This window comes from Antechinus flavipes, chromosome 2, assembly GCF_016432865.1.
Source record: "Antechinus flavipes isolate AdamAnt ecotype Samford, QLD, Australia chromosome 2, AdamAnt_v2, whole genome shotgun sequence".
NCBI lineage: Eukaryota > Metazoa > Chordata > Mammalia > Dasyuromorphia > Dasyuridae > Antechinus > Antechinus flavipes.
In genome coordinates this window covers 420,469,024-420,493,023 of record NC_067399.1, presented here as the reverse complement: position 1 = coordinate 420,493,023, position 24,000 = coordinate 420,469,024, and the positions used below count along the sequence as shown (strand labels likewise).

At 36.9% G+C, this 24,000-nt stretch overlaps 1 protein-coding gene across 6 annotated transcripts in view; it reads right to left on the bottom strand.

Moving 5' to 3' along the window:
• The window catches only part of TENM2 (teneurin transmembrane protein 2), a 1,239,558-nt gene that overhangs the window by 154,368 nt on the left and 1,061,190 nt on the right, over nt 1-24,000 (bottom strand). For all 6 annotated transcript variants that reach the window (XM_051978860.1, XM_051978861.1, XM_051978862.1 and 3 more), the window contains one exon: nt 10,660-10,865. In XM_051978860.1, the coding sequence (XP_051834820.1) occupies nt 10,660-10,865 (206 nt within the window). The remainder of the gene's footprint in view (nt 1-10,659; nt 10,866-24,000) is intronic.

Below are 24,000 nucleotides of genomic sequence, written 5' to 3'. Positions count from 1 at the left end.
TTCTGCCACAGGTCTGATACAAATAGTCCACATGAACATTTGGGATGACTTCTCTAACTTTGCACATCTCTTGTTTCTTCTGGCTAATTCAATTCTGTTTTGCTCACAGAGCATAACACCTTCTCTGATGAAGTAGTCCATCTGATTCCTTAAAGTCCTTTCCTTTGTTGATACAGAAGACACAGTAACAGGTTACCAGAATGAAAAAAAAATTTTTTTCTGAAGCAAACATGATTTCATCACTGTCATTTCACAGTGGAATTCTTAACAAAAGGATATCTATTTCATATGACTCAACTCAGGTGATTCTTTAAAGCTGTCCTTTTTCATGTCTCTCCAGAAGTTATATCCTTATGGTTTATTTTTCTTTCTAGAGCATATATCGACCTAGGACATGATGCATCCTCAGAATGTTTTATAATATTAACAGATGTTTTTCACTAAAGACATGAATATAAACATTTCCCTTTTAAATTCCAATTTATCTCCTAAGTGAATATGGAACATCCACAGTGCAATGAGACATAGCACAAATAATCATACTTAGATTTTAGGGAAGGGATAGGAATTCTTAGACTCAATGGTTTAGGCCAGAGAACCATCAAATTTGCATTTGAGCAACTGGAATTTGAGGACTGGAAGTAGTCGGTTTATTTGGGAACCACTTGGTTCAAGCAAGGCCATGCACTTTAAAATTGTTAAGTTTTAAGTTAAGTTTCAGCCTGACCAGCTGGCTTGGCAGACTTGGTTAGACTTAGCTAACTTTAGAAGGAGGCCACATTCCAGTGACCCATTTTTTTTTTTTGCCAGCATCACTTCTTTATGTAGTGATATTATAGATGGATAATTCATTGATAGAAAAACAGTAACATCTGGCTGTGCTTCTCCTAGACCCAACTTCAGCAAACTCAGAGTATAGAATAGACACAAGCCCTGGAAACTGTACTATACTTGGCTTAAAAAGAAAGTTACTGCACTTTATCTCCATACTGTCTAATAACAAAAGCAGCTTATAAGACACACAGTTCCTTTCCCAAAGAGGAAAGGGTTTATTATAGCTGGCTTCATGGCTGTTCAGGGCAGCCTACAATTCTCTTTGCTTCAATACCCAGAATGAGTGGGGAGAGTGATAACAACATAAAACAAACGACCAAAAAAGCCCCTACCCTCTTTGCTTTGGTTTTTCCAGTCTTTGAAAAACATGTTAGCATGCTATGTGAAGTCCATGCTTCAGAATCATCAGTCATTCACAAAGTGGCATTAAATGCAACTTTTAGAGGAGCTCAAGAGGCAAAGAAACAAACCACCGAAAATATTTGACTGATCCAATTATAATTCCCTCTTCCTCTTGGCAGAGACTATGAAGGAGTTGTAATGAAGAAAACTTAGTGGTTTGGGGAAGGAGTTAAAGTATAGCAGAGAGGCACACACAAAACTACTCATTTTTTCCCCTGGAAGGTAAGTTGTCAATCTTTTTCAGTATATTGTATTCTTGCCTCAGGGATGATCCCTGGAACCTATACAAACACATACCTGCCAAGGAGGGCAGGGTTAAAGACAGACTTATTACCCTTTGGGAAGATGTTGTTATTGGGTCCAAGACCCTTAGAAAAAGGGGGAAAATAACTTTATTGCTACTTGGAAGGTCTGTTCACTAAGGGTTGACATGGAAAAGAAAAGCAATAAAAGCTGACATTTCTCTCTGACGGCATGCTGCTCTCCTCTCCTGGTGCTGGCAGCCTCCTCTGCCTCCTCTATGTCTGATGTTGCTTCTACCTCAGATGGCAGGGCAAACGCAGCAGTTGGTAGGATTGAAGGGAAACAGCATGCACAAGTGAGGGTTGCTTGAAGCCACATTAGCCACAGGGTCTCTGGTCTCATCCAGTGATCGTGGGAGTGACTTAGCAAGAGCAGGTCACTCAAAGGGGCCTGTACACTTCTTTCTGCTTCCAGCAATGCCCGTGGCAAAGTGCACCAGGAATTCTCCTCATTAAAGCTAAGCACAATTTCTTTTCTCTCTTTCAAAGAGAGGAAGTACTAGTCCAAGGTACAGGAAAGACAACCTCTTCAGTACCACGGCCAGCTCCTCGGCAGGTGTCTTGCCCTTCCATCACTGTGGCCTCCTGTGGCAGTTACAAGACTTCACATCCTGACCAGTCTTCAATCTCCATATTTCCCTGCAAGATGCCATTTGGGCACAGCTGCAAAGGATTGTTCTGGATACTCACCCTCCAGGTTCGAGAGGGAGATCATAAATTTGTGTCAAGGAATTTACCTTTACGTTTCTTAGTTATAACAACTCACTTGTCATTCATTGTGCCAGTCTCATAGAGGAACACAAAACAGACCAAAGAGAGAGGAACAGACACTGACACCTTTTCAAAAAAGACTGGCTTGTACTCCAACATTTGCACCATTTCCCCCATCTTTGGGTGTGACTACACTGGTAGAATTCTTTGCTGTATTCTTTCATTATGTCCCCTTTTGTAGGAGCAAAGAGCAATATCCTCAGCCTTGCAGAGAACAGCTGCCAATTTACCTGTGTGGTTGGCCTGATTTAGTTCTAAAATCCATTGAAAATGCCACTTTCTAGAAAGCAGACAAAAAGCCACTAGGCACATGCTCAAAATGAGAACAGCTCAAAACATCTCGATGCTTGGCCACATTTCCTTTCCATTTAATAATGTGCTTTTGTGTTGGGTTTGCAGACAAGGTCGTGAAAGTGGGACAGATGAACACAGGAATGCATATACCAGCACTTCCAGAATCCTTCACCTATAACCATCTGGCATTACTCAGTCTTTGCCTGGATAAGTAAATCCTAAAAGATAAAGCTTTGCCCTCAATTTTAAGCAATACTCAAAATAAGGCATAGCCTCAAGTTAGAACACAACAGATACATGACAGAATCACAGTGTCTCAGAGTCAGGAAAGCGACGTAGATATCACAAAGGAGACATGTACCATGCTTAACAGTAGGGATTTCTCTTATTCACATTTCAGTTCTCCCCACAAGGTCACTAGGTAATTGTGTTGTCCATCTGATTAAATCCAGAGTAATGCTGGAAGAGATTTCTCTGAAGACCAGATGAGTCACCTGACTATGGCATACCCGGTCTGGGTCAGTGAAGCTAATAACAGTCTCAAGGCCATCCCAAAATGTAGATCTGTTCTACCGCAAGGCCGGCTAAATCAATACTTCACCTCTTGTTGCCTTGCCTATGTGATTCTTTATTTACTGCACGTTCTCATCTAATTGTCTTTATCCAATGGTTTATCAAAAATGTCACATCTGGCTCCATGCCATTCCAGAATCAATAGGAGTGTCTCGTGTGGGCTAGATGTAAAAATAAATCAAATGCATCCCTGAGAATAGGGGAACAAACCGTGAAGGCTTCCAGCCACAGAATGAATGCCTGGGTGCATAGAAGAATAGAACCATTGTGGATAGTGATTCTGCTCTCAGAGTGTGACTTGGACTTTTCCCTTGCATTTGAAAAGTTTGAATAATTTCTCAAGTTCTGTCTGTCTTTTTGTTTTTATGTTCTGGTTTCCTCCGCATGATCACTTTAGGAAGTTTGCACCTTCATAGGCCTTAATGGACTGAAATCTCAGCATAGATTCACTTATAGAAATGCCTACGACTCTCATATGGTCTGATAGTTTAGTCAAGAAAATATAAATAAGATTCATTATTCTACACTGACCTTACACATACAACATCCTGTTTGCTCTCACTTAAGATTTAAAGAACAATAACATTTGCTTTCTGGAGAAGGCAAGTTCAAGTTTTTTCCTTAAGAGGCAGTGTGTTACAGTGAAAAGCTGGAATCATTGGATTGTGAAGAGCTGGAAGGAGCCACAGAGGCCACAGAATTCAAAGTCCTCATTTTATTGTTATAGAAACTGAGTCACAGGGAGGATAAGGTCTAAGATCATGTAGATAGTGTGAGTCACAGGAGTTAGACTCCAATCCTTGCTCTGCTTTTATTATCAATACAACCTTGTTTGACTTCTCAAAGCCTGATTTTCCTCTTTAGTTACACAAAGGGATTAGATTGGAAAAACTCTCTTTTAGTTCTAAGCCTAGGATCCCTTGCTCTCCTTCTCAATAAACTTGCACTTGAGTCTTTCAAAAGAAAACACTAGAAGAAGCCCTTCTATCTTGGATTTTGCTGCTTAGTAATTAGGCGTGTGGACACATGCTAATTTGCATTGACTGCTGTGGGGTACCCTTAGACACCACCAGCAAATACAAAGGGCCTTGGGAGGGATGTCTGCTTTTCATGGCACTTTACATCTACTTCTGTAGAAATTGAGGCTTTTAGAGATTTTACAAAATCTCCTTAGCCTAACCTATGTTAGGTCCCAAAGTGTCAATAAAGACTTGAGATTGTGTTTGTAAAACTATCCTCTTTTAAAAATGAGATTAAATATCTCATTAGTGAATTCTGTGAATTAGTATTTGATGTGATATACAAACTGACAGCAAAACAAACACATGTATTCCCTTCCCATTTTAACTTGCAGGGCACCACCCCATCATGCTAAACACTAAACTGAAGTGTAAGGAGGTTGGGGAGGGTGTGGAAAGGAGAGAGAGAGAGAAGTAGTTTCTGACTTGATAATTACTCAAGTCAGACTCCACTAAGACAGAGATAGCAGCAGTAGCAGCAGCAGCCCAACACTAAGGTTTCAGGGATATTTAAGAATCAAATGAACATCTAGGTTTCTGGGTAATTCAAATCATTTACATTTAGAATTGAACACATGAGCAGATTTACTTGCTCAGGCAAAGAAGTGAACAAAGGAGGGAAAAAAAAGGAGGAATGAAGAAAAAAAAGAAAAGATAAAGAGATACACAATTTCCCAACAAAGCATTAAATTGGAGAGATAAACCAGGGCTAGCAAAAGTTGATGGGCACAGATAAAGATATTTGCTCAATTCATTGTATCTTTATTCTATTTATTCTTAATATACTGTATTTTTAAACTCAGCCTTTATTAATATGATAAAATTTGTGGTCCCTCAATATTTTCCTTTTTATTTTTAAAAGCTTTTTTTTTTTTTTTAACAGATTAAACATATAGCCTAGAAGCACATCTTAGCTTGAAATACTCAGGAATTTCTTTTCCTATTTCATCCTCCATTCAAACTTACATTGCTATTTCAGCTCTTCATGTTTTTAAGATACATGCTCAGCTAAAAAAAAAAAAAAACTACAAGGTTACCTCTGAAAGGTATAGGACTCACTGGTACATCAACTTGAGTGACTAAACTAGGCATTTTTTAATATTTGCTAAACAGTAATCTTGAGAAGGTGAAGTCCCAGCAGGGTTCCCAGGCGGTAACTGCATCTTGTTGTCTCCGGTTAATCATGTACCTAATTTGCTGATTATTGACTTGTTCTCACAAAGGATTTTACCAAGCTTGACATATCAGTAGCGATCAGTGATGAACTGTCAAGTGAACTCACTCATTGTTTTAACCACCCAAGTTCTTAACTTACAGTAACAGCTTATGGGGTTTCTATCTATGCTCAGCATAGTAGCCAGGTCATATTGTTTCTCCTAATATGAACTATTCTATTATTTGAACCTGGTCTGAGGATTTTTGAGAGGTCTGTGATTCACTCAGAAACATGAAACACTAGGCTATGCTCATTCAGGAATTAAGGGGATGCTTAGGTAGGTACTTCTTAACTCTAGATTTGGAAAGAGAGAACAGGGATTTGAATTGCAGCTCTGTAACTTACAACCTATATGACCCTGGATATGGTGCTTAACCTCTCAGCTTCAGTTTCCTCATTTGTATACTCCTGAGATTCTTTCTTTTTAAATATATGATTCTATAATCCTATCTATTTTTCAAGTACTAACCCAAATGCTGCCTCCTCCATGAAGCTTTCCTTAGTTACCCCCTGGTAGAAATGAATTTTCCTTCCTATAAACCTCTCACGTGCTCTTATATACTTCACTTTTAACATTAAAGCTAAAAAATTGCTATGCTGTAATATACAAGATAATAGAGTACAAATTCCATGAGGACAGAAAATCATATTCTTTCTAAGATCTTATTCAATATTTTAAACCTAATACATGGTTGGTTGATCAATGAATGATTAGCTCATATCAATATCTTAAGAAGATTCATTTTTTGATAGTGATGATTTTTATCTATGTGTATTTGAGAGAATACCATATAATTTATATTATTTTCTAAGTGTCTGGCTATATACAACATATAGTAAGGACAACCAGTATTTTGAAGTTGCTATTGAAATGCACGTTATTGAAAATATAGGGACAGCTAGTTGGTGTTGTAGAGAGAGCACCAGCTCTGAAGTCAGGATAACCTGAGTTCAAATCTGGTCTCAGACACTTAACACTTCCTGGCTGTGTGACTCTAGGCAACACCCAAAGTACCCCAAATGCCTAAGCAAAAAAGAAAAAAGAAAAAAGAAAATATGTTTCCTAAATTTTGGGGTTAGAACTAGAGACTTTTTGAACAGGGAGGTATGTCAGAGATTTCCTAGTCCAGTGTTCTCTTGTCACAGAGAAGAAAACTAAGGCTTAAAAAGAGGGACTTGTATAATCCCACAAAGTGAGGAAGAGACTATTATAACTCAAATCTCCATATTCAGTCTTAGGCATGTGTATAGTATGTAGCAGATGTGATCCTGGACAGTTTAATGTTTCAATAGCATTTTGATAGGGGAAGGATCCCAGGATCTGAAACTAGTTGAGATCAGGAGCAGCTTTTCCAGTATCTGGGAATCCCCAGTTGCCACGGCCTTTTCCCCTTCTCATTCAATTTCCGTCATCTACTTCTATAAGGCTCTGGAGGAAGGAAATGAGTATGGTGACTTGATTTCCCAAGAAGTCCAGAGGATTAGGACCCTCCTCTGAATTTTCTCCATTGGTGCTGTCTCCTTTGCCAGAGGAGAGCTTCTTTTCAGTAGATTCTACTTCCTATCACAGTCAGTGTGCTTTTTGTCCTCCTTCCCAACCCCTGGAATCACTCTCTTTGTCACAACTGCAGCTGACTATAGTTGAGTAAAGGAAAAATCAACTTCATTTTTGCCTCCTTTTACACCTCTGGTCATTATTTTCTGTGGTTTAGGCAACAGTACATGAAAGAAAAACCATTAAAATTTTAAATTTTAAAAGAGTACTACTTTATCAATTTTTATCACCTCAGATTCATACTATAGTGCAATGATAATGGATTAAAGGCCAGTTGGGAAGATCCTTTTTTTTAATCTAAGAATATAAAGCTGAAAAGATTATTAATTTTTTTTAGGATACAAGAGAAAGGTTTGACTAAAAAGAGCTTGTGCTTTACAAAGCTTGTGGTTTTAAAATAAAATCTGTTAATTATAAATATGTGTAGCTAAGTTACAATTTCTTTAGTTTGTTTGATGAACATAAATAATGTTCTTTATGAACTAAATATTAAATAAATGTTCACCTTAAAATGAAACAAAAACCCTTGAATATTCCATGGAAGCAGATCCTAAAGACATATGTCTAGGTTGGTAGGTCTTTGTTCTTTCCAGTATCCCACTATTCACATTCTGAATCTGAGAATCTAAAATTTGAGAGATTTAAGGTAAGAAAAGAAACTCTTCACTACTATGAATACTTGTATAAGGATGCTTGATAGTTTAAGCCAGAGGCCCTCAAAACAGTGGACCAGAAGCAGCTGCTGAGGACAAGTATCCCTCTCACCCAGGGCTATGAAGTTTCTATATTTAAAGACCCACAAAACAAAGTTTTTGTTGTTACTATAGTCTGGCCTCCAACAGTCTGAGGGACAGTGAACTGGCCCCCAATTTAAAAAGTTTGAGGACCCCTGGAAGCAAACCATCTGATATAACTCACTCACAAGAAGTGCATGCTCCTTCTGTCCCCCATTTCTTTGTCTCTTTCTCTCCATCTCTCTCTCTCTCTTTTTTCCTCTCTCTGTCTCTCTGTCTCTGTCTTGTCTCTGTCTCTCTCTTTCTCCCTCTCTCCCTTTCTCCATCTTCTCCTTCTCTCTTCTCTCTCTCTCTCTCTCCTCTCTCTCTCTCTCTCTCTCTCTCTCTCATACACACACACACACACGGCTACTTTAAATGAGTCACCTTGGAGAGAATGCCAATCCTTAAAGTGTTTACACACTCTGACAGAATGTGCCAATCACAATGAGAAATCCTATAATGGCTCCTGTTCGTGAGTGACTTTCCAGCTATCCCTGGAAAGGACTATCTACTGTAGGACATGCGACACCTACCTTGAAGGGCTGTTGTGAGGATCAAATGACAGAATAATTGTGATTCACTTACCATAGTGTCTGGCACATAGTAAGTGCTATTTAAATATTAGTTATAATAATCATCATCAGCATCATCATCATCATTGTCATTAGTAGCACTGATAGAAAGGCAATGAAGAATGTTGAAGTCTTTTATTTATTTGGATTGATTCTTCTATTTATTTGTTCTTTCATGGTCATTTGTTTATTTATTTTTATAAAACTATCCCTTATGCTGCACATCTTAAATGTTTCTGAGCATCATAGTCCAATGTTTGGCTGATTTCAATCAATCAAAAGTCAATTTATTATTTTGCATGCTTTTATGATGCATCCATAACATATCAGGCATTGTGCTCAAACCCATAATATTAGTTAATCATTTTAGATACTCTATTTCAAACTGGCAACCAAAGCTAAACACATACTAGTGTTAGCATTCGCTGAACAAACATTTCTTAAGTATGTTCTTATGTAGAAAGTGGTGAGAAGACATGGGACATGTTCAGTTTCAATATATCCAGCTATTTCTACTTAAAACATACCTGGGGCTCTCTCTAGAAGACAGTTATTTCAGAACGATCCCTGGAATAAAGTTCTCCAAGGCACCATGTATTTCTCTTATATACATTCAGTAAATATTTAAATTTGTTTATATTATCTCCTCTGATATCATGTAAGTTCTTTGAGGGCAAGGATTGGTTCATTTTTTTGTTTCTATTTTCCTGGCACCTTGCAGAGTCCTCATAGATATATAACAAATGGTTAAGGATTGGCTGATTGATTAATAACAAAAAAATGAGAAAAAAAGTGAGTAGGCCACAATTTCATATATCTCTAAGTATTCCAGACTCTTTTTCTCTGCATTCATGCAAGAAGGAAAAAAGCATTTATTAAGCACTGACTGTGTGCCAGGTACTGTGCTAATTGCTTTACAAATATCTCATTTTATATATAAAACAACACTGGAAAGTAAGTGCTATTCTTATCCCCATTTTCCAGTTGAGAGAACTGAGGCAGATAATGGTTAAGTTCCTTGCTAAAAATCACACAGTTGGTAGGCATGTGAGGCAGAATGTACACTCAGAAGCTCTAACTCCAGGCACTGGGGATGCTGAACAAGCTATACTCTGTACCTACAACAATCTGGGCGAAGAAATGGCTTCTCTGTCAAACTCCTTTCACCTACCGTACTATGCTTGAAGCAAAGAAAGACCCAAGTCCCAATGTTGGTCTTCATTTAGTCTTCCACAAGGCCTCAGAGGCATATGTACGCCTCCCTGAGGGGTACAACAAGATTTTTTCACTAGTGAAAATACTCCAGTGTGTTTCTGTGGAATAACTGGAACCCCAAAATGTAAGAAACTTCCTCCAAACTGAATAATTTGCAGAGGCCCCTTTTCAAACAAAGAAACAAACAATCCTCCTCCATCCCTGTATTTCTAAGTAGTGATTCCTTTTTTTTTTTTTTTTTAATGCTTTTAAGTTTACAAAATGCTTTGCTCACAACAACTCATGAGGTTCCTCATGCCTAAGGGATGTCTCACAGATGTGCCTCCCTCCTTAGCTTCTTTCTCCATAGGGCAGATGAGATTATGTAGAATGAGTTTGACTCAGTGATTCTACCTTATTTATCCCTGCCTACAGCAAATGCTGTTCAAGGTAATATAAAATCTATGCATTCCCATCTGCTCAAAAATAAAACATAGTCCTTGCACGGATCCTCCTAGCCTCCAAAACTCTGAATTCCTTAAATGGAGTTTGCTACATGCACACTTTTCTAACAGGTTTTGAAATCTTCTTTTGACTTGATCATGATAGGTTGATGAGATATATTTTTTCTCCTCTCTAAATGTATGTGTTTTCTAAATCCTCTTTATTTTGTGCCCACTGGCTTCACGAGTTAGCGTGGAAAGGAAACACTATATGCTTTTTCTTAGATTCAGTACATTTCTTCTTGTAAGCATAGTTCAGTAGGTGCTAATATTCCTCTGAGATAGAGCCACTGGAAGATTTCCCTTTCCCTCCTCCACCAATATGGGATTAAAGCAAAAATGAAAGAGACAATAAAATCCAGAATAATCACTTCATCTCTAATACTTCAGATGAAGCCCATGTCCAACAGAAATTATCTCAAAAACAATAAAAGAATTAGGAAAAAGCAAGTAGAGGAGAAGCACCTAGAAATATAAGGGCGAAATTTTGCCTGATATCATCCTGACATTTTAATCTTCAACAGAATATATGTGACATTTGAAAGACTTAACCCAATAGCCCAAGGGATAACCCATAGGTCTAGAAGAGCTGACTCTGTTAACAAGGATGTTAACTTTTTCTTTTATTCCTATCAGGCATTTTCATACCTGGGCATGAGATGGTGGAAGTCCTCTTCTTATATACACGCCAAAAAGAGCATCCTTCCCGAGGGAAATGTTGAACTTTAAGAACTGAGGCTGACTGATGTGAATCTGAGATCTCCAGAACACTCCTGGAGGTACTTCTTGGGTGACCCGTCTTCCTACCTCAGCTTCCCCACTATCTATGCTGCTGTTTTTTGGAGTCCAGGGCCCTGAAAAACAAGAAGCATCAAGTAGGTGACATATTTCATGCATATATTGGGTCTGAATTTCTGTTTAATTATATGCCAAATTTTTTCTAAATATTTAAACTCACAGAAACTTTTCTCTGTAAATCAAAGCTTAAAACATTTAAAAATGTTTTTTTTTTAAATAACAAAGCTATAAACTCATACCCTAGGGCATCTGGAATCTTGGCACACTACTTTTTTTTTTTTATTCTATGATTGCTCTTTGCTGATCAAATATAATAAGAGCAGAGAGTCAGATAAGTACATGTAAAGCTGCTTGTGCGCCTTCCAGCCACCCTGAATGTGACTGGGATGTAAAAATTATCAACAGGGAAGGGGTAATATTAATGTGGCATTGAATTTAATTCTTCCAGACTTTAATTATTCCTCTTACACACCAAAAACAAGTTCAATACAGTCTTTGACATTTTGTTAAATAAAATAACAACCCCACCAAACTAAAATATGTGCAAAAGGAAAATATCTCAATGGAAAACGTAATGCTTTCACCACATGGCTGGTCTCCTATTTATTGATCTTAGAAAAAGGGCATGGAGACCTGGAAGGATTAACAAGTTCTCCCCCATTTGTCCTGATATCTTCATCTGGCACACAGTAAATGCTAAAATCATCATCACCATCATCATTATAACAACCAAAGGTTGGTATGAAAAATGCTTTAGCACCATCCAACTACCAGCATTCAACATATAGTAAGGGGTTTCTTCTGCATGATCTTTATCCCTTCCCAGAATATAACCAGAAATCCTGGAGAGAATTTCTTAGTAGCAAGAAACAATCACTCCCTCACCTGAAACCCACATAATCCATATACTTTCAGTGACTAACATCTTTTGGAATTTGAACTCTGAAGGAAAAATAGAGAACTGTAGGTAATTCCCAGTCTTAATACAGGGATAAAAGTAATTACCTAAAAATTCACATATGCTACCTACACTAGGAAGATTGCACTTGGAAAAGGTATAAGTAAGCAATCCCTCTATTGCCTTCATTGGGAAACATGCTGAAAGAGATGAGTGCCATTTAGGTGGTATAGTGGTTAAGAGTGCTGGACCTGGAAGCAGGAAGCCTTATCTTTCTAAGTTCAAATCTGGTTTCAGATGCGTAAGCAAGTCACTTGAACCTGTTTGCCTCAGTTTCCTTATCTATAAAATGGAGAAGGGGAAATGTCAAACCACTGCTGTATCTTTGCCAAGAAAACCCCAAATGTGGTCATAAAAAGTCAGATGTGCTAAAAAAAAGATGTAAAAGTTAGGAAAGACTTTGCTTCAAAAAAAAAAAAATCTGAGTCAGTTGTAGATTATTCTTGGAAGGGATAACCTGTTTATCTTTATGATACTTTAATTAGGATTAAACTAGTAAGGCATGTGTACTCTATATTTGACAATAGTTCAATTCCTATTAGAGAATTACGTCCATTTTGGCTCACTACTCACAAGTCTGATTCAGGCCTTCCATTTATTTGGATACATATCTCATTCAGGCCATGATTACTTCTTGCTCAGATAATTGCAATAGTTATCTAACTAGTCTCTTTATTTCCAGTTTCTCTTCCCTTTATGATTCATCTTCAACATAGCTAGTAAAATAACTTTCTTAGAAAATAGAACATGCAACTCCCCTGCTCAAAAATCCTCAGTGACTCTTTATTGCCTTTAGAATTAAATGCAAACTGTTGAGTTTGACAGTTTTAAGCCTTGCACAACCTTGCATCAGCTTACTTCTCCAGGATTATGTCATAAACTCCCCTTTGTGGATACAATCTTCCATCCCAACTTCCTTCCTTGCTGCTTTCTGAATTTGATATTCCATGCTTTATTTTTGTGTCTTGCCAGATTACATTCCCTCCTTGCTTCTGCCATTTAGATACATGTTGTTGTTACCATTAATAATAATAATAATAATAATAATAATGCTAGAATTTATATAGAGTTTTAAAGTTGGTAAATTGGTAGGTACTATTATGATCTCCATTTTACAGAGGGAGAAAATCAGGCATAGTGTAGTTAAATGACTTGGCCAGTAAGCATCTGAGGTCGGATTTGCTCAAATTTCAATAGCCTATCTCCTCTACCACCAAGCTTCCCCCTCTATGTTCCCAAGATCTTAGACCTCAAATCTAAAAGGATTTCACAAATAAACCTCTTATTTTACAGATGAGGATTCCTAGGTTCCTTCAAACGTTTGCTCAGGTGCAGCCTTCTATAGCAAGTCTTGTTTAATCTCGGGGGTTATCAATGGCCTTTATCTGTTTGCAACTTATATCTTCATATAGAATAGAAGCTTCTTGAAGACAAAGACTTTTTTTATTTTTGTTCTTTGAATCCTCAGATACTAGATCAAAATAGGCACTTGATAAATGTTTATTGGGTGACTAAGAAATTGTACAATCTTCAAGGAAAACAACTTAATCAGTTAATACACCTATTTTTAAGCTGGCCCACAGAAGATTTCAGGAAATTTGTGAACTTGGGTAGAAAAAGATTACATCTCTGTTTTCACTAACTTCTAAATGAAATTTAGCATTTCCTTCAATTATGAATGTATGGAACAGAGATTATTTGGAGAAAGGGTTTGGGGCAGCATATTGATTAAGAATCCTGGATTAGTGGGTCACTCTTGTTTAAAGAAGGCAAAGAATGGCATGATTACTTTTTTCATATATGCAAAAGACATTTAGGACGGAAATGATGATCATATTTTTCCTCACAACTCACAAAAGGGCCAAATAATGCCAGAGGGAATTAAAATCAAGCAGAGGGATGATATCAGAATGTGTTTGAAGTGAAATTTGAGCCCAGGTTTTCCTGGCTTTGAGGTCCTTCATGTCTCTTCATGTGGAAAAAATTTTATTAAAATTATACTTGTAATTGACCCTTTATATTCCTAGAGAGAAAAGCCCTTTGAGAGTCCTTTTTATCTTGTTACCTAGCACTGTGCTTGGCACATAGTACATGCTTCATGAATACTTATTGATAAAAAAAAGTATTTAACTTTCATATTTCATAAAAACGGACTTTCTTTTCATTTCTGATAGGTTTTCAGATGTTTCAAATCTGGAGTGGAACAGGATATTGAGAGAGAGAGAGCCAGAGAAACAGAGATTGAGACAGATAGAAACAGAGACAGAGCACACACACATAGAAATAGAGAGACAGAGATGAACAGAGGAAGAGGGAGGGAGAGGGACGGAAGGAGAGGGAAGAAGGGAGAAAGAGAAGGAAAGAGGAAGAGATAAGAAAAAGAAAAAGAGCAAAGGAGGGAGGGAGAGAGAAAAGAGAGAGGGAAGAAAAAGAGCAAAAGAGAGAGAGAGAGAGAGAGAGAGAGAGAGAGAGAGAGAGAGAGAGAGAGAGAGGCAAGAAAATGAGATCAAACAAGTCGAACTACAAGAGAAATTTACTGGATTATGATAATGTCAAGCCAAATGCCAGTGCTGTGGGCTGAAAGAGAAAGAGTCAACCTCCCTAGGAGCTGTTGCTTAGGAAAAAAATCAGATGAATCCCTAGTGTCAAAACATTGCTTACTTTTTAGACAGTAATGTTATCCCATCCTATTTTAATTTACTTCAACTTTGGAAAAGTAACCCCAGGACATAATCTGCCACTACTGAGGTGTAAATCTTTACCTTTTCAATAACCACATCTGCTTCACAGAGGCTCAAAGATTTTTGCTCTGATCAGGCCCCTTTCTATCCAATATAGCTATTTTAACTTAGTTTTTCTGGGATATTATATTATATTATCTGTGTTGATCAATATCTAGAAAGAAAAATATACACGGCATTAACCTAGAAAAATCTGTGTGACCCTGATCAGGTCACTGAAATTCTCAGTGCTCCAAGCAACTAGAAGACTAGGATTTATTGTCTAAAAAATAAGCAATGTTTCACTTAACCAATCAACATTTACTAATTACCTACTAGGTACTAGATACTATGTTAAGCTTTGGGAATACAAAAAGGCAAAAGATAGGCGTTCAAAGAGCTTTCAGTCTAAAGTTCTATCATTATTGTAGTCTCGTATATTTCTCTTTTAGTTCCATTTGTTATTGGTGCAGGGAATTCCTCTAGAGAAAATTCTTTTCCCTGTACAGATAAGCAATTGTTCTCTAAATCAGAGTCTTAGAGTTGCCTGGGGTACTGGGAGGCTAAGTAATAATAATAATAACAACAATAATCACTAACATTTATATAGTGCTTACTATGTATTCAGTATTATACAAGATGCCTTATAATTATTATAATCTTATTTAATTCTCATAACAACCCAGGCAGGATAAGTGTTATTATTATCTTCATTTGAGAGATAAGGAAACTGAGGCAAACAAAAGTCAAGTGATTTGTGTCTGGTGTGCTAGTGTCACAGAACCTGTACATGTCAACTGATGGAATCTGAATTTAGGTTTTCTTGATTCTAAGGCTTCCTTCCTATCTACAATACCATAACACCATTTAAATAATAATAATAATCAGGAAAATTGTCATTTATATAGCACTTTAAAATTTCAAAACAATTTATTTGCATTATCACATTAATCCTCATGAAAAATTTGAAAATCAGATATTATAGGAATCAAACTCATCATTTCAGATGAATAAACTAATCAGAATGGTTATGATATCTGTCCTGGATGGTCACACAGATTATAAATATCTGAGACAGAATTTGAAATCAAATATTTCTGATTCCATGCCCAGTACTGTTGTCTATTACACTATATTCCATCTCAGTGACAGGCCTTCCTGGGTTACTGAGGAATCCATGTTTTAGTTTCCCTCTCTATAATTAATCTGCTAATCAAAAGGGATTGACTACCCATAATGTGCCAGGCACTGTGCTAAGCAAGGAGGATGCAAATACACAAAGTTAGATAAAAACCAGTCCTGACCAGCAAGGAATCTACATTGCAATGAAGGAGAAAATTACACAAAACATGTAAGATACATACAAAGTAACTGCATAATAATTTTAGAGGGGAAGGTATGGAAAACTGGAGGAACCTGGAAAGGCTTTCTGTCTTCTAGGGTTGAAGCTGAGGCTTGAAGAAAATATGGAAATTAAGAGGGGGAGATAAAAGAATAAAACATTGCTGGCTCGGGGATAATCAATATAAAGGTATGGAGACAGCAGATGAACAGAGGAGGAATAATAATAATAATAATAATGTGAATAATGACAATTCTAGCACTTATATAGTGCTTTAATATTTACAAAGCATTGCATATATATTATAGCTTCTTATTCTTTGGGATAAGACTGTGAGGCACTATTATTATCTCCATTTTACACTGAGGAAACTGAGACACAGAGAGGTTATGTTACTTTCCCGGGATCACACAGTCAATAAGTATCTAAATCTAGATTTTGAATTCAGGTTTTCCTGACTGCAGGTCTATAATGCTTGATCTATTTTTACCACATACTAGTAAATAGGCCTATAGAGGGGATATTGTGCAGAATCATGTGGTCAAAGGAGCTGGGGACATTTAAGTTGGAGAAGAGAAGGCTAAGGAAGGGATATGATGGCTGTCCTTTAAGGACTTTTCACACAGAAGAAGGATTATATTTGTTTTGTGCGGCTCCAAAAGACTTAATGAGAAGAAATTGATTACATTTGCAAAGGAGCAAATATCACCCTGAATTCTAATAATCTGAGCTATCCTGGAGTGGAACAGGCTGCTTTGGAGGGCTGTGGTTTCCTCCTTAATGGAAATCTTTAAGCAAAGGCTATAGAACCACCTTTGTATGTTGGAGTCCCCATCCCTTTCTTGGATTCCAGTTCCACATCACCAATTGTCTTACTGGACATATCAAACTGGATAACCCAGAAGCCTTCAAATCCACATGCCTAAAACAGAATTCATAGTCATTTGCTCCCAAACCTACTTTTCCTCCAAATTTCCTCATTTCTTTTGAAGGTACCACCATCTTCTAATATCCCTGATCAGTAAGCTTAGAGCTATTTTTGATGCCTCACTCTTTCCCCATCACATATCTGTAATTGCCAAATCTTGCCATTTGTTCAAAATATCTTATATCCAACTCTTTCAACTCATAAAGGTATAACCTTAGCATTTAGGTTCTTATTACCTTTTACCCAATTGTAAGAGCTTCCTAAACTGGTCTTCCTGCTTCAAATTTCTATCCCCTACCTAGCTGTTTCCCTTAAGTTCAGATATGACTATGGCATTTTCATACTCAATAAATAGGTAATCAGCTATTGCTGCTAAGAGAAAATATAACCTACTCTGGCTTTAAGTCCTTTATAAACTATCCCCAATTTGCCTTCCCAGCTTCATTATTTAGTTTGCCCCTTACTATTCAGCTTGGATGGCATTCTCTCTCACTTACACATGTCATTCATTCTCCTGGCTTTGTGCCTTTGTTCATACTTGGAATCATTGCCTCCTCACCTCTGCTTCACAAAATCCTTCATTTCCTTTAAGACAGAACTCAAGTACTACATTTTACATTAATCTTTCTAGGGTTCTTCCTCCTTAACAAGCTTTATTTGTTTTGTACTTTTTATTCACATGTAACTTTCCCCAATAACAAATATGCTTCTTGAGAGCAGGAATTATTTTATTTTATTGTATCTATATCCCTAAGGTCTACTCAGTATTTAGCACAGCATCTGGAACACAGTAAGTGCTCAATAAATGTTTACTATTGACTATCATAGTGTTTGGCACATGGTAAGTGTTCATTGATAACTGTCACAGCACCTGGCTCATATTAGGTACTTAATCTATACTTACTGTTTGATAGAAGGAATTCTTTCCTTTCTTCCTCTCTCCCTTCTTCCCTCTCTCCCCCCTTCCTTCCTTCCTTCTTTCCTTTCTTCCTCCTTCCCTCCCTTCCTCTCTTCCTCTCTCCCTTCCTTTCTTCCTCCTTCCCTCCCTTCCTCTCTTCCTCTCTCCCTTCCTTTCTTCCTCCCTCCCTCCCTCCTTTCCTCCCTCCCTTACCTCCTTCCTTCCTTCCCTCTTTCCTTTTCCTTCTTTCTTTCTTCTTTTCTCTTTTTATTAAATAAGGATTTGATTAGTGGGTCTGCTGAGGTCAATCAATCAATTAACAATTTATTAAGCAGCTATTTTGGTGTCAGGTACTGTGCTAGGTATTAGTGATACAGAGACAAAAAGGAAACATCTTCACTTTGAATTCCTAAACCTTGTGATTAGATTCTTGCTTCTGCCACAACTAGCTGTGTGAAACAAATATTTCTGGACCTCAGTTTCATCATCAGGAAAATGAGAAGGTTAAACAAATATTTCAGGTCTCTCAACTGATATAATATTGTAATTCTCCTAAATCACTGGCTAACCAATATAGGTTAGTAAGCATTATCTCTGAGCATGTGTGAATAAGTATATGCATGAATGTAAGTAGAAAAAATTAGAAAAGATCATGCTTTTTTCTTTTTAATGATTGATCAAAGTATATTTCCTATTAAATAAATTCACTCTCTATTAAGAGTTTGCTTTTGTTCAGTTGTGTCTTTATGACCCTATCTGGTCATTTGGGGTTTTCTTGGCAAAGATATTGGAGTGGTTTGATATTTCATTCTCTAGTTCATTTTACAGATGAGGAACTGAGGCAAACAAAGTTAAGTGACTTCCCTGGCTCAAACAACTAGTAAGTGTAAAAGTCCAGAAAGAACTCAGGAAGATGAATCTTCCTGACTTCAGACCGGGCACTCTATCTACTGTGCCATCTAGCTGTCATATTAGTTTTGTGTAGCCAAAAATAGATTTGCCGATTATCTGAACCAAAGCAACTATTTAATTGACTTCAATAACTGAGAATACCATATTAGTCAGTAGGACTAAACTCAACTCATAATTCTTAGGTCTCATCTCCTTCTGGACACCATACTATCTACTCTTCTCTATCTTTGTTATTATAACTAGAAGCAGTTTGGAGAACATTTGGAAGATGATAATCACTTCACCCTTAAAAAAAGATGCTTAAGAAATGATGGTTCTGGATGGTTCATCACTGGCTTGAAGATTAGATCTGCAGGTTTTTTTAAAGGCAACACTAATGATCAATTTTCCAGGGCAGTCCAACTCTATAACTCCACGGAAGATTGCTCATGTAAATTTGGAGATATTGCCCATTTCAGAAACATGTACCTAAAACTTCAACCACTTAAGTAAGACTGATGATGGGAAAAATGACAGCCTTCCATATCCACATTAGGAACTAATCATTTCAGAAAATGTTGCCATAATTCATTTACAGAAACAGTGAAATTATCTCCCAAACAAGCGATAAGGAAAGGAAGCCATATTCATGACATGAAAATGAAGCCTTATATTAATACTTTTTAAACTTAACAGAACTCAGAGGGCTCTTCAGCATAAATCTGCTACACAGATTATTCCACCTCACATATTTTTATCTACTGCAAATAAAGTTGAATTCAGAATATTGCTTCAGTCATTACACTTCGCTTCCATTTATTTGGAAATCAGGACAGCCATCTGTGAGTTCAGTTTAACTAGGAGATGACTGTACATACTCTCCAGAGGTCCAGTGCTTCATTGCCCAGGGACCAAGCTTATATAAAGATGGTAGAAACAACATGGAATCCAGGTTTCCAAATCACCATTGACTTCCAGCAAAATTCTCATTAGAGCTTCATGGTTCATTTGGTCACCAGGATCTTTGTGAATGCACTTTATCAACCCTGTGATCAATATGATTCTTGTGTGTTGGCATTCAGATTATGTATGAAGGGTTATGAGATCTCACCAGCTCTCTGATTTTCAAACTAGTGACTGAATTTAGTCTCTGACCCCTTTTTTAAAATCCCACTTTGTGCCCTTGGGCGAAAATGGTAAACTCTTTTGCTTATGAATTATGAACAAACATTTACACATCTCATGGCCCAGGGAATACTGTTTTTATTCATTCAGAGGATCCAAGCTGGATCAGAGATGAGACTTTGTACAGTCAGGATTTTCATACATGCCATCTCCCTTGGGAGAAGGAGGAAGGCAAAATACCCCTAGGGCATAGTCAGGTATTATAGAGAAACAGAACAAATAACATTGATAACACCAACATCAGAGATAAGCAGCATGGCACAGTGGATTGAGAGCTAGGTTCAGAATCAGGACGAGAGAGGCTTAAATCCTGCTGCTGCCCAATACTGGCTATGACACTGGGCAAGTCAGTGAACTCAGTGGGCTTAGGAAACTCTCTAAGATTATATATCACAGAGCAAGTGCCATTCTACAGAAAAAGAGGGAGTTTCTCACCTCTGCAGTTTCCCCAAACTAAACAACAAAAAACAAAGTGCAATGATGCTCACCACTTGGAAGATTTTTCTAACTAAAAAAATGTTCCCTATGTGGGAAATAAGATACTTGAGATACTCTCTAAAGGTGATATTCTTGACTATGAATGGTAAAAGAACAAAATTCCATTGAAACTGAGGAGATGGAAGGGAGTTTGTCTTGATTCTGTAGACTAATAAGCTATCTGCCTCAAAGAGGTCACAATGTGTGCCATGTGATAGTGGTCCTAGGGGTAGAGACCCCTGGTTCTTTCTGGAATTCTGGCTATAATGGGAGGTGTGAATGTTCTGAGAGCCTGCCCTGTGTTCATTTGGAGGCTGATAGGAAGAATCCAGGGAAGCCATGACAAACCACCCTGCTAATCTGGCTCCTAATTCTGTACACTATGCCAAACTAGTAAAAATCATTATGAAGTTTTTGCTGAAAGGGCAAGTGTAGAAAAACATGTTTCTAAACAGAATAACAGTCTTTGCCATTTTTTCCTTCCAACTTGCATACCATCTGGAAATTCTGATTTTTTTTCGAAGGGTAGGAAAGAAATGTGCTCCAGGCACAAATAAATGTTTACAGCTGAGTTATAAACCGAGAAAGTAGGGGGCTTAAAACAGACAGGCTGGCATTGATGGAGCCCAAGCTAGAGCAGGATGAAGAATGGAATGGGGGAATAGTCAAGCTTGTTCACACAAGACCTTTTGAAGTGGATGCCCCAATGTCCTTCTGACCTTCTCAAATAAATACTCGAGAAAAGTCATTGTAATGGGTTATTTTATTCTTTAGAAAGAAAAAAAGTGACTAAAACATAACCATTATTGTCAACTTCCAATGGTAGTTTTTGGCAAACATTTCAAATTATTTAAAATAATTTTTCATGGGAATATTTTAAGTGACATTCTCCGTAATTAAAAGATCACATCACCACAATAATCTCTCAGTGATAAATTTTAGATTATATAATTTAATTACATGGGGGAATCTGAGGCAAAGGAAAGTTGTTGCTATTTTTAACATTGTATTTACTGTGATACCGGGATTCAAAAAAAAAAAAAAAAAAGCATTTATTCAGGGTAAAAAGGGAAAGGTGAATTTTAAAAGCCCATGGAATTCTTACTTAAAAATGCCATTTTGTTTTGTAGTTTGTCTAATTCAAACTTTAAATCTTCTGTAATTTGTGTCTTTTTTATTTTTTTCCTCTTCATGGTCCTTCTCTTTGTATTCTCTCCCCAATCCTCCAATCCCTTTCCCCATAAAAAACTGTACCTTTCTGTTACCCAACTAGCTCAAGGCGCTCCCTCAGACACTGCATCTGGAGGCTTCCTGTATTCTTGAATCCTTTGTGGTGAAGATGTATGAATTCATTTCATTTTATCAAGAAATATACATAATGGTCAGCAATTCTAATAACATGTGTTTTTCCTTCTGAGATGCAACACAATAACCAACCATGTTAAGAGTTAATTGGAGAGTGAAAACATGGAAAACAATAACAAGAAAACAAAAAGAAAAAAGAAGAAAGCCCAAAGAACATATTTCTTTTCAAGTAATTAATCAAGTGCTTTGTTTCCACTAACACATCAGGGTGTGTGGGTTGTTCTGTCTATTAGATTCGTTTCCAAACCTGAGGAGTGTAAACATTCCTAAAGACCAGGTAATGAAATCTCTATCGATGTGCCATCTTACATGGGGCTCACATGGCAGTATTTTGCTTACATTTTAATTTGCTTCTGCAGGATACTTATTCAGTAATTGCTTAATAAGATTAACCTCTCTGGCAATACTGGTGTAGCTTGATTAAAACATTATGGGAGTGAAGGATTATTGTATATCACATAAAATAGAGGGGGGAGTTATTTAATTAACTTATTGCCAATATATCTTGATTGCCTCTTTGAAACACTAGATAAGAAATCAATAGGAATTGATTCAGGTTATCTAAACATATAGAATTGGGGGGGAGGAGGATGAGGGTGGTCAGTGGATAAACCAATTTACCTAGAGTCTTTTCTTGAAAGTTTGATGAAAATACCAAAGCTATTCCAGGTACTTTAGATTTTAAACTTTCATACTTAAAGGTTCCTGAACCTTTTTTCCTGAATTTTTTGTCCTGAAATTTTTATTATGTTGGGCTAGGATTTGTCGTTCAATTTAAATGTCGAGATATTTATGGGGGAGATAATCTGGGTTAAGTGACATTCTCAGAGTCACTCAACTAATAAGTGCTTGAGGCTGTATTTGCACTCAGGAAAAAACTTCCTGACTTCTGCTCTATTTGCTGCACCAACCAGGTACTACAGGCCAAGCTACTTTCCTGCTATCATGTCAATGCCCCTCTTATCAGGAGTAGAGGGATAAGCATAAGAAATAACTTTAGGAGGAAACTCCTCTCCCAATGGAAGCTAGCATCTCCTCTGCATTTAGTAATTTTAAACAGTCATTTAAAGTAAAGCTTCTTTAAACTATGAGTCATGATCCCATAAGGGAATGCATAACTGAATGTGAGGGTCACAAAAAAATTTGGCAACAGTAAAAGGAATCAAATATTCCACCAAGATTTATTTTTTGTGTAAAAATAAACAAGTACATCTATCTCATTAGCATGCAAATTTGCTTTTGTCTTTAAAAAATAGTAGAATACATGCAAAAAAAAATTTTTTTTGGCTGAGGCAATTGGGGTTAAGTGACTTGCCCAGGGTCACACAGCCAGGAAGCATTAAGTATCTGAAATCAGATTTGAACTCAGGTCCTCCTGACTTCAGGGTGGGGGCTCTATCCACTGCACCACCTAGCTGCCCCAAAAGAATTTGTTTTAAAATGGTTTTTTTTTTAATGATTTATTATCAGTAAATATTTGATTTGTATACCTATTTTATACATACCTAGAGTAAGATAAAAATTTCTTGGACAAAAAGGGGTCACAAATAGAAAAAGTTTAAGAAGCTCTGATCTAGAGCCAGAGGTATCAAACTTAGGGTCAGAAGCCAGCAAAAGTTCTGCTAAATTAAAATGTATTTGGGAAATGTTTAAACAATTAAATAAAAATATAATATGACATATAATGGCAATTTGTGGTTTTCTAAGTCAATATATGGCCCTCCTAAATTTGACCTCACTGAAGAGTACTATAAGGTTAACTGACTTGCCTCGTTACACAGAGAGTATATCTCACAGACAGGGTTAGATCTCAGGTTATCCAATCTTTGTGATTAGCTCTTATATACCACAAACTATTTGGGGTTTATAATTAGGTAAAATATATATTTAAATCTTACTTTTCATTTTGAAAATCTTAAATTTAGCAAAGTATTGAATTTTTTAAAAAACAAATTTTCTAGCATGCCATATTCATATATGAAAACAAACAGATTTCCACAAAAAAAAAAAAAAGAGTTTCTTTTGTTAATGTAAACATCTGACAAACTCTTTTGGGGGGAGACATGATTTCAGAAAAGGTTTTGACTACCTTATACTTAGGTATAAACAGGACCTATGGGAAGCAGAAGATAATAGGAGTGGCACTAAATATGTTAAATGAAAAGCCTTTCAGTGACTTCATATTTTTAGAAGTCACTAATTTAAAGATATGCTTTTTGTTCCACTGAAAAGAAGGCTGGGGCTATCCTTCATTTCCACATCCTGCCTTCCATTGAGTTTTATTAAAATCTTACCTTCTACAGAAGGCCTTTACTGATTTTCCTTAACTTTAGTGACTTCTCTCTCTTGATTATTTCTCATTTATTCTGTATATATTTCATTTGTATATTGTTGTTTACATGTTGTCTTCCTTAGTAATTTGTGATT